Consider the following 12,538-nt stretch of genomic DNA (forward strand, 5'->3'; position numbering starts at 1 on the left):
ATCCCAATGTAGAAATATATATTTGACATGATTTTTTACATGTACAATGGGAAAAGGTTGACATTGGGGGCATGGCCTTATTAAGAAACTTTGGCAATGCAGTCACTCGTTTTTTTGTAGAGTATGAAGAAGTGATTGATTTTGACCTTAAACGTAGACTCAGCAATTTCCCTTCTGGGCTTGGTAATGTTTGGCTATAATCGTATAATGAAGTTTAGGACTTTTCTGTAGTGCATATTACAACATCTTAAATGCTCTGCCAAAATAAATATTGCTTGGCTTAGATATTATTTAACCTTTTGACAAGCTTTTCATACTGCTGCTCTTCAAAAAAACATTGCGTGTTACATAATAACACTCTCTTGGTTCTATTTACAACATTGTGGCCTGACACTTTTATATCGTATATAAGCAAATGACGTATAGTTAGCAAAACTGGAAATTACCTTTAACCTCTTCTCTTAACAGTCTGTGGTGGCAGTGAAGATTATGATTTCACGCTATGGTTGCTATGGTTATTTCAGCGGCAAGTGGAGAGTCAGAGAGTGTTTCTACTGGGATTATGACCAGGGGACATTACAGGGGATGTGGAACTAGGACATTTCATGGGGACATTACATAATATGTTAATCACTGCAATGACATTGGTCATCGTTATTCATGATACCTGTCTCCATATGATGATGTAAGATTTACAGTACAGCACTGTCCGTATTTGTTTCCCAATGTTCCCTGCATGACACGGATGGAGTAAATAAACTAAAGAGCAGTGCCAGCAGGACAAGTGGAGATGAAATCAATTACAGCCCTGTGCTGAAAAAAAATTAAAACAGAGAAAAATACATGAAATATAACAGTGACAAGGACGTATTGGAGGTGGGGAGGGCTCATGTGATCATTACCCTTTTCTGATTTATCTGACAAGAGAGGCAATCTAAAACCTCTATGTTGATTTATGAAGTTGTTGATGCTCTGTCTGCCGACATCAATATGGGTGTGAGAGTTGCAGCCGTAAATTACTGCTAGATGCTCATTATGTAGATAAGCATACTGTACTTGCATGTGTCTTTCTCTCTCTCTCTCTCTCTCTCTCAAGTTTACTCTTTAACAAACAGAGTACCTACAAGGCCAAAACTTGTATTATCTCCATAGATATGTCAGATAGTAATTGCATTGAGATGTTAGATGAACTATGTCATGGTGTAAGCTTATGTCAAAAGTTAGAAAAAGCAATAAAGGAACATTATTTATTTTCATGAATGGGCCGCTGAACAGACAGTGGTTTCATTCTCTGGTGTAATGGATGCCAGGCAGAGAATCTCTCCTCTGTAAATCACATGGCTGCTCTCTATTTCCTGGATGAGTGGACAGCTTCCTCCCTCGTCCAGGTACGAGACAAGCAACTTTTGGAGGAAAACTTCACTGTCACTCAATGGTGGATGACATTTTGTTGGGGTTGACTTGGACATCACTGGGTCTTCTAAACATTCAAAACAGAAACATAATCTGAAACGTGATGACTTTTACATTTACAAGTATGGCGTTTAGCACACGCCTTTACCCAAAGCAACTAATACATTTGTCTAAGTCAATCATCTATCCATCAGTCATCATAAGAAGAAGTAATCTATGCTAGGACCAGGGGCTATTGGCAGTCACAATGCCAGAAGAATGTAAAATGTATTTACTGGAGAGAAACTTGTACAGGGGGGTAGTGGGGATGAAGAGGTCTTTAAGAGGGACAGTTAAGATGTAGCCTGAAGAGATGGGTCTTCAATCTACAGCAGAAGATTGGTAGTGACTCTGCAGTCATGACAGCAGTGGGAAGCTCGTTCCACCAGTGGGGCGCTGCTGAGGAGATTGTATAGTACTACATTATAATACCTTTCATAGAACATTTAAATAGGTTTATAAGTGAATCAATTCATGTTTTCAACCAATACTGTAAATACACAAATAATTGATAGACAATTAATTAGTGACAATAATTTGTAAACTGACATGAATCAGTGTAAATGGCAAACCGTCATACTCACTTTATGCTCAAATGAACATATTATTTACATTCAATGAGAGAGTGTGATTGTTAGGGAGGATGTGCACATCTGAGAGACATAGATGTCCTGTCTATGTTTCCAAAGGGTTTGTTGTGTTGTAGGATAATCCTAACAGGCCACACATTGTGGTTGTTTGAGCTGTGAGGAACTGTTACACTGATAAGCCACAGTAGGGGAAAATAAATGAATACCTAGCTTTGGCACCACACAACAATACAGGCTCAGTGTGTGTGTGTGTGTGTGTGTGTGTGTGTGTGTGTGTGTGTGTGTGTGTGTGTGTGTGGGTGTGTTTGTGTGTGTGTGTGTGTGTGTGTGTGTGTGTGTGTGTGTGTGTGTGTGTGTGTGTGTTATCGTGGTAACTAATTCTATTGAGGTATTTAATCTCAAACCTGAATAGATGTTACAGTATCTATGTCTCAGGGTCACTAAGGCAGGAGACCATGACAACTATTGAATATTTCACTTCAACAGTGAATGATGTTATAATACAACAGGGCCTCTTTATTATGAAAGTCAATATGATGTCCTTCAAATTTTTCAAAATTGCACATCCATAAGCCTCTAAATTGTGATGTGTTATTGAAAGGACAGAATCCACTAGAAAAATAAGACCTACAAATTGTAATGTCGAGTAAGTCACACTGCACAGTTAGACATTGTCAGAGACCACTGAGGTACTCTGTGATGTGAACAAAAGGTCCAGTGATGTCCCTTTGAGAAGCATTGAACTAACTACCCCACAGAACAGCATAAATCTATGTCTCTGAGTTCTATATCTGTTGACTCCAGGACACCATGCAGCCTGATGTCATCTTTATAAATGACATGTTATGTAAAGGTCATGGCAAGGCCCCTCTAAATGAGTGCACAGAAACCATGTCTTAAAGGGTGACATTTTGACAATGTCTGGGAGATAAAACAATGCAATCCCAAAACCTGTGTCAGTTTAAAATAGAGCTTCTATAAGACTTCCAGCAAGGTAGCAACACATACACTGTAGAATCTAACCAAACAATACAAAACATTTCTAATGCTGTCTTCTCCTCACTGATATCTAGGACAAATCTCTGCAGGGGTAGGCCTGACCAAAGACTCTAAAGCCCTGTCCCCCTCTGTGTGTATCCCAGGAGGGCAACCGGAGGAGAATGACCGGTAAGATTCAGACCAGCAACGTGACCAACAAGAATGACCCACGCTCTCTCAACTCCAGAGTCTTCATTGGCAACCTCAACACAGCCATTGTCAAGAAGACTGACATTGAGGTAATTTTTGCCAAGTACGGCAAGATAGTGGGCTGTTCCGTGCACAAGGGATACGCCTTTGTACAGTACATCAGCGAGAGGAACGCCCGTGCCGCTGTGGCTGGAGAAAACGCCCGTGTCATCGCCGGACAACCTCTTGGTGAGTCCTTGTTTTCCTTCATTTTCCGAGCTGGTTTCAGACAATCGCAATTGCAATCATTTGCTATTTTTGTTTTTTTGATTGATGTTACCACTTACTGCCTTCATATTTACAGGAAATGGTCTTGCAGATATAGGGGGTCTTGTAAAACATTTTCTAAAACATTCCATCTGTGCATCAAAGACTGCCTATGTTTGTAACCTTTGCCAATGGAAACAACAAGAGTTTTGAAACATACAGCATGCACTCTGTTGGCATAGTGGAATGTACCTCAAGGGGATGCATAATGCCTCCAACGTATTTTAGTCTTGTTTAGATGCTCCCATGGCTGTCTCTGCATAGTGTGCTGTTTTGGGGAAAGTCCTGCTGAATCCATTAGCTTAGGGCACTACTGTCACAGTTTGGAGTGTTCACTAGACTCTAGTAACTTTACTAGTAACTCACTAAAGTATGTCAAAGTCACTGCTGTGGTTAAAACCACAACAGAAAAAGCAGTATGGGTTGATACAAGGCCATTCTGTTGCAGGTTGTTGTTGTTTTTTTGTTGTCGTTGTTTTGCTGTCCACAGACTTCACTTTGAAATTACCTAATTCCCTCCAAAGATAATCCATCGATTTTGACATGGTTCACCAACATCTGCCTGTTATTTCTGTGACTCTTCAATTATGGACTTCAGTAGTTGAGGTTGTAAACAGCAGCCATATGGACCCTAACTCTAACTTGTTAAAACTTCTTCTGTGTGTCACCTTCGGAGACCCAGAGTTAAATTACAGACTTTATCTCTCTCTTTCTGACCTCTCGGGACCACTGCTTTTAACAAGGCAGTGCTAGACATTACCCTTCATCTAGACTGTCATTATTCACTTGACTTATTTTTTTTTATGATGCAACTCTGTGGCACAAAACAGCAGCTCTTCATACACAATGCAGTACAGCCAATCGACTTTCATTAACAATAGAAGCGCCAAGCTGGTTCACTTTGAAAATCAAGTAACTTTGTTGAAATAAAACCCATGTTGCTACCAGTCCCAGACTTTTCCTAAACATTTATATTTTTCAGCCTAACATTGGTCACCTCACACTGAAAATGGGAAACTACTGTATGTTGAGTGGAGTTTATCTAGTAGTCATAATGGTGTCTGTGAGAGAGAGAGAGAGAGAGAGAGAGAGAGAGAGAGAGAGAGAGAGAGAGAGAGATCTATGATCCTAGTTCCCATCTCCAAGCAACACACACCAGGTATGTTGGCTACAAAGTGAATAATGATAAACCCTCCTAGCTGAGTGATGATGTCATAGACATTAAGGCACTTAGGCCATCCCTTGTGTATTTGGTGTGTACTCTAAACAGAATATGGGAATTGCCTAATGGCACCATTGCGATACCATTGCCATTCAAACTGCCAAGTATCGATTTTGCAGTCCTCACTAGTGTCCTGGAGAGGCCCCTCTGGATGTTACATAGTGATACTCTGACATTTCCTTCAGATAAGCGACTTGGCTGTAAATATTTCTTTTACAAAGCCACTCTCTTTGCTGTTTTCACAAGAAACATACAATCTCAGGCTATTTTCTCTTCACAGAGCCATATCAGAATACAAATGTAAAAGCTTTTCTGTCCTTAGTAACATGCTGGTTATTGTCTGTACGTGTGTGCGTGCATGCATGTGTGCGTGCATGCATGCATGTTACAGTATGGTGTAGGTGTGTGTGTGTGCCTGTGTGTGTGTAAATACCTACTCACTTGTCCTAGCTTCTGTGTGTTATGGCATGGGTTTGGTCAAATATTCCATTGGAATGTTAAGGATTTTTCATCAATTCAAAGGTCATTCATCTCATTCCAGCATGGCTAAGATGCAATTCTGTAATCATGATTACTCAATCTAAAATCATGTGGCAGATACATGGTGGGAAATACATGCCTGATTGGCAATTAAGCACACTCTCATTCTGATTCTAAAGACTGACATGTTTTATTATATTGGTGTAGTATAGTTCTAGTGAATTGACGTTTGCACAATTACATATTGAAGAATGGCTCTCCCAAAGGGCTGCCTTTGAACCGTTTCTCTTGTTAAAGTGAATTGTGTTTTACCTGCCAGTTGTTGGTGGCCTGAACGCTCAGATGAAAATAGCAATACAAATGTGCCATTGTTAATCTTGTGATAGGAAGGAGGGAGACTGGTAGGCTAACCCCTACTGATCGTGAATGCATTGTAAGTTCATTGGTTAAGACGATCATCAACCCTTCAGAAAACATTACATGGTGCACCACTGAAATGAGTCCTCCCTTGATTAAAGCAGTTCATGTGTGTGTGTGTGTGTGTGTGTGTGTGTGTGTGTGTGTGTGTGTGTGTGTGTGTGTGTGTGTGTTTCGTGTGTAGAGGATGACATGCAGCTGATGAGCACATGAATAGAACATGCAGAAGATATGCACGCTGAGTTGGATTCCTTTTCCTTCTACACTGAGTGAAAAACGCATGTTTTATTACCCTATCAACTATGAATGGGGGTATACTACATTACATTCAAGATTTTAACACAGCTCATGCATTTGTTACTGCACTGGTTACTGAGTATGTGGTCTATACTGCTCCAAAAAAAAAGAGGCAGAAATTAATCATGTTCACAGGCATTTAGTTGTTGACATAGAACGTATTGAGTGGCAGAATGCTGAACCTTTTTATGAAATGAATGCCATCTGTGTATGTTACAGGTCTCTCTTTGCTCCATTACCAGTGCATTCTGGGTTGTTTGAGGTGCAGTAGCAATTGTAAAGAAAGCTCCTGTTTTTCACCTTGGCCATCACACAAATAAATTCAAGGCTGCTGCTGCTGCTGCTGCTGCTGCTGCTGCTGCTGCTGCTGCTGCTGCTGCTGCTGCTGCTCTGGAGAGGTGATAGTGATACATTTCTAATTGTCTCCCACTCAATCGTATTGTGCGCCTCACAATCAAAGCATCTGAAAATAAGTCTTAGTGTTAAGTTTACTGCAATTTTTAAAAGTTATAAAACACAATGTTACAAGTTATAAAACCCACAGGTACAAGAGTTTTACAACTAAGACATGATGACATTTAATGACATTTTAACAGCATTTATGATAATTTAAAGCACACTGCGGAATAACATAGGAAAGGTCAGTTGTCATGGCTTAGAATGAGGGGGGCGTGACATGTCTGACATTGCAAGCTGTTTGGTGCATAGCAAAGTGCTTCCCCTCTCCTTCTCGTTACAGCTAATGTTGAATGGTTCCCTCCTTTAGGCTGATATCTGACTGTGCAAGTTTCCTGCTGGTACCATAATGACAGTTGGCATTCGGTTGGGCATTCATGGCACCCTGTCACTCCCTTTGAGCAGACAGTTTCCCTACCTTACCCTTCACTGGGCTGCCACGGTTATGGACTATAGGATGGCAGACCTTCTGCCCGGAGCCGTCCCAGCATGCACTGCTCCTCCTCTCCGTGTGTCAGCACAGCACAGTGTCCAAGTGCACATATGCTCAATGAGAGGAAGTCCTGTAGGGGCCTGGGGACTAGCACACCATGTCTAGCATATATACTCAAGTCCTGCAAACTCAGTCTAGAAATTAATAGGGGGAAAAACAAGCCTCAGTCTAAAGCATGAACAGATGTTTGTACTCTCGGACTCTCTGCATGTCCTAAAAGAAGAAACTTGAAACATATCTATAATTCATCTAAAGCTAATCCCTTATGTGGTGTTCATATTGATTTGGCACATGAAGGTTTTGCAATGTTTGAGATTGTTTGGTTTGTGTTTGTTTACTTCCTGTAAGTAAACAAACTGTTCCAGAATTGACCAGCAGAAGCTCTCGGTTTGTTTACTTACATTGCAGAGGTGTTGTTCGCCAAGCCACACTACATTGTGGGTGGGTTTTCAGAGGGGGTGTAGTGTGTATTCCCTGAGCTGGTACAATGAAAAGGCCAGAACAATATATTATATGTTTTCTATTATGTTTTGCATGGTGTCTCGCTTGCTGACAGGGTGAATTTGACAGGTCTCCCCCTGTTGGTCAATAACCTGTAGCTTTGATGAGCATTGTATGATTTATGCATGGCTATTAAGGAAAGTTATAACTGTGAATAGCTAAATTGTTTGAATGTGATTCCCCTGACAGTATACAGAGCTACAGGGTGTGCCCAAATAATTACAGATCTGATTCAACCAATCAGATAAGATGAAGTGAGATCAAGTAAGATGATTAAGTGTGCTAATGCTGGTCTGGAGCCAAAGCCTGCACATATAGTAGTCCAAGACAGCTGTGTAAAGGATCCATGACGCATGTTGTGAGGTGAATACTGAGCAGGTTCCCTCTAGTAGCGTAGTGGTTGTTGGTGGTTTGTGACAGTGTTTTGATCAGGCTCTGGTGTTTGTGTTTGCACCCAGAGGGTAGAAGAAGTGTGTGATTGGCAGGTTCTGTTAGAAAGGACACTGAAAAGATAACACAACACACTGTTAGAATGGACAAGTTCAAAGAGACCTGAGCCTCCAGCTCTATAGTCAGAGAGAGTTAGAAAGTGTGTGTGTGTGTGTGTGTGTGTGTGTGTGTGTGTGTGTGTGTGTGTGTGTGTGTGTGTGAGAGTGAGAGTGAGAGAGAGACAGACAGACAGACAGACAGACAGACAGACAGCGAGAGAGTGAGAGAGAGAGAGAGAGAGAGAGAGAGAGAGAGAGAGAGAGAGAGAGAGAGAGAGAGAGAGAGAAAGGAAGTACTAACTACATCTCCAGAGAGACTCAGTGGTGGGAAGACATTTTTCTCATCATCTTTTGTTTTTTGTTGAGCGATATACAGTAGAGTCCTAACAGCAATGTACTGAATACCTAGAGTACTGCACAAATAACTGTTCTAGATCTGATGAGCTTATATGCATTTGTACATAGTGTAACTCTATACTGTATCTCCTCATGCTATCCAAAGGCTAAGGGCTATACAGTACCTGCCCTACGTTTCATGCATTCAGTACATTGGTGTGTATTTCACCTGGACACCTAGAGACAGTTTCCATTACATTACAACATTAATGACCGTAGTGAGGGATAATGTGTGATGGATCACCCATCACAGTGTCTCCAAATGACATTGGCGGGAGTTAGGCACATACATAACAAAGTGATTTAGATGCAAAATCCATCCTAAGCGGATTACAAAGGCAGCGAGGCTGCAATCAATCGTCATTTTGGACCAACATGATGCATGGCAAGCAGCACCGAGCACAGAAAATACCCAGTGGAGAGAGAGGATGGATGGAGGAACGGATGGAAGGAGAGAGAAAGAGAGAGAGAGAGAGAGAGAGGGAGAGGGAGAGGGAGAGGTGGTCCAGTTCACTCACCTGCTCCAACATATTAGAGCCTCAGGGCCATAACATTCCATCAATTTGAGTCAACCAAATTATAACACACTCAATGGAAAATTGCATCACCTATTGGGAAACACAAACACAAGCACAGAGCAAAATGCAGTGCTATCTGGCCCTAAAGAAACAGTACACCACAGCAAACTATCTCACTGTGGTGACTGATCAGAAAGTAAGAAAGACCTTGACAATGTACAGACTCAGTGAGCACACCCTGGCCATCGGAATGCTGCCCAGGGAGGAAAGGCTGTGCAATCATTGCTTCTTAAACAACTAAGCAATACTGCCAACATATTTTGCATACTGTACGTTGTTTACCAAGAGGGATCTGTCTAGACCCCAATACTGAAAACATTAAAAAAGCCACAATCTTTCAACTTTTCTTTCATAATCATTAAAAAATAATGAAATAAAAAAGAATATATATTTTTTACAATTAGCCACTAATAGTGACCCAAAATCAGGTCCAAGATTTCACATTAAATGCTCCATATAATCCATGCTTTGGCAATATTTACAAACGTATTTCATGCTAATAAAGCAAAACTGTGTGTGTGTGTGTGTGTGTGTGTGTGTGTGTGTGTGTGTGTGTGTGTGTGTGTGTGTGTGTGTGTGTGTGTGTGTGTGTGTGTGTGAAAGAGAGAGAATGGAAGACAATGAAGGAGAGGGAGAGAGAACAATAAAAGGGGAATTTGGGGTTTCTCCATCTCAGTAAATAATTGGGTTTTATAACGGAGTGAGAACACCTCACTGGAATAATGATAATGTCACATAACACAAATTAGAAAGTGTCACTTCTTGTCCTTGTGGGTGATTAGAATGCACCCTGGCTGTCTCTCTGCCCTCTCACTAATCACACTGAGAGACTGAGGTGGAGGCTGAACATACAGTACAGTGTGTCCTCATCAGAGTACTACATTGGGTCATAATGCTGAGTATACAGCAATATACCCCTCAATACGGAATATACACAGCAATGTCCTCAGAACACTCTTACACATACAAATGCCCATAAGGCCATATAAACTAATGGTTTAACGGATGATGAGGTCTGACTGAGGTCTTAAAGGGACATTGTTTTTAGAAAATGATGCAAATTATTTCATCATTAGAATTGATTAGTTATTAATTACTTGATCAATTGTTTAATGGGTGCCCCGCTTACACTTTTCAAAAACAAATACAAATTAAATTAAAAAAAGATGATCAATTATTATTAATAAGGTTAATGCACCATTTCCATAACCAAAACATCAATGAATTAATTTGTACACTCAATACACCTTGATACGTTTTTGTTTTTTTCGCTAAACAATGAATCAAGTTTGCATGGCCTAAGTGCAGAATATGCAATGTGTCCTCATCATGCTGGGTATGTACACTCACCGGCCACTTTATTAGGTACAGCCAATCACATGGCAGCAACTCAATGCATTTAGGCATGTAGACATAGTCAAGACGACATGCTGAAGTTCAAACCGAGCATCAGAATGGGGAAGAAAGGTGATTTAAGTGACTTTGAACGTGGCATGGTTGCTGGTGCCAGACGGGCTGGTCTGAGTATTTCAGAAACTGCTGATCTACTGGGATTTTCACACACAAGCATCTCTAGGGTTTACAGAGAATGGTCCGAAAAAGAGGAAATATCCAGTGAGCAGCAGTTCTCTGGGCGAAAATGCCTTGTTGATGCCAGAGGTCAGAGGAGAATGGCCAGACTGGTTCGAGATGATAGAAAGGCAACAGTAACTCAAATAACCACTTGTTACAACTAAGGTATGCAGAAGACCATCTCTGAACGCACAACACGTCAAACCTTGAAGCAGATGGGCTACAAAAGGGGGTCCAACCCAGTACTAGCAAGGTGTACCTAATAAAGTGGCCGGTGAGTGTATAAGATTAGTCCACACATGGGGCACAATACTGATGATACTGTGTTCTCATGAGAGTACTCTATACCCAGGAAAATAACATTGAATGAACAGCATGTCAGAGAACCCTATCGGATGCTGAATACAACATACAGTTGTTGTTGTTGTTGTTGTTGTTGTTGTTGTTGTTGTTGTTGTTTTATCAACAAAAATGGTATGCATATTATCATTGTTGGATACATGGCTCTCTACTCAGCTCAACTCTCAACTCAAACATCTTATTTCCTAAACAGTTCACAGTACATTTGCCTTATGATTTTATGTAAACACATATTTGGAAATTGCACTTTCATGGAATTATATGCACATTGTGTCTTTTAATATTGGACTAATCTGTCCTAATAAAACAAAAGAAACCTGAGTAGGCTCATGAAGTAAATATATCCATGGCAGTGTGTTTTTCATAAGTATAAACCAAGACTTCCTTTGATCAACTGTAAATACATAATTTCAAATAGACACACACACACACACACACACACACACACACACACACACACACACACACACACACACACACACACACACACACACACATACATACACAGAAAGAGAGAGAGAGACAGAGAGAGAGAGAGACCTCTATGGGATTGGAGCCACAGCCTAGGCAAAGTGAGATGGATTACTGCGTGCATTTTGGCAGGAAAAATGCCACTAATTCTGTGATTAGAAACCTGGGTTCAGGAGGCGGGGAAACGCTGAGCTGTGAATCAGAGTCAAAGCGCAGGGCTTTACTGGACTCTGCCAAGCTGTGTGTGTGTGTGTGTGTGTGTGTGTGTGTGTGTGTGTGTGTGTGTGTGTGTGTGTGTGTGTGTGTGTGTGTGTGTGTGTGTGTGTGTGTGTGTGTGTGTGTGTGTGTGTGTGTGTGTGTGTGTGTGTGTGTGTGTGTGAGCAAATAGTACTAGTTTAACACTTGATTCCCACAGTTGGAATAGAAAGCACCAGTGAGATGTCAGTTTCCATTCCTTTCCAGAAAAAAATATTTGGTGCCTAACCAAATTGATCTTGAAACAAATGTGGGATTTGATTTGAAAAGATATGTGCTGTTATCAACATACATACAACAGTGCAGCGTATCACAATGCACATACCGTTACAACGCACAATAGATAACAAGAATGTACATACTGTACACACACCCTTCCTCATTTTATTTATGGCGATTACCACTTTTCATGATTGATTTCATTGTTGATTTCATTGGCCCATTGCCTCCATTTATAGATATTGATTTGTTTGCATAATCAACTGTAATCATTTTAAAGATGGTATATCCACCTCATTGTCTACCTTGATTTTTTTTTATAATTTCCCTTTAAAAGAGAAACCAACATAGTCTATTATCTATATGACACATTGATTATAATGATCAATTATGAACACATTGATGAATTAGAGCATAACTAAATCACTGAATACTTTGAGAGATGATGTAATGCATCATAAAAATTGCTGCTCGCCTGCTCATATTTTAAGTATATTTTATGTACATTTAGTTTTTCCTTTTCTCATCCTGTTCTCCTGTGGTGTATTTTCAACCTGACTGGTCTCTACAAGCCACCCAGGATGGCTGAGGCTACAAGTATTCCCTTTAGTGTGCACTGAGTAGTAAACAAGTACACAGTATGTCCACACTGAGCTCATAGCCCCACAAGACAACCCTCTTACGAAGATACAGTACACTCATTATAATTATATCTGGCTGTATGAAACACACACAAACGCATCGACACACACACACACACACACACGCAAATATGCATGCACACGCACACGCACACA

General features: G+C 40.7%; 1 protein-coding gene across 1 annotated transcript in view; it reads left to right on the forward strand.

Annotated features, from left to right (window-relative positions):
• Positions 1-3,202: 3,202 nt before the first annotated feature.
• The window catches only part of LOC310815007 (RNA-binding Raly-like protein), a gene marked incomplete at both ends in the record, with an annotated part of 36,536 nt that continues 27,200 nt past the window's right edge, over positions 3,203-12,538 (forward strand). Inside the window, one exon of the mRNA XM_083684609.1 lies at positions 3,203-3,458. Coding sequence (XP_083540735.1) covers positions 3,203-3,458 — 256 coding nt within the window. The remainder of the gene's footprint in view (positions 3,459-12,538) is intronic.

Source organism: Argentina silus (assembly GCF_951799395.1).
Source record: "Argentina silus genome assembly, chromosome: 1".
In the NCBI taxonomy this organism is placed as follows: Eukaryota; Metazoa; Chordata; class Actinopteri; order Argentiniformes; family Argentinidae; genus Argentina; species Argentina silus.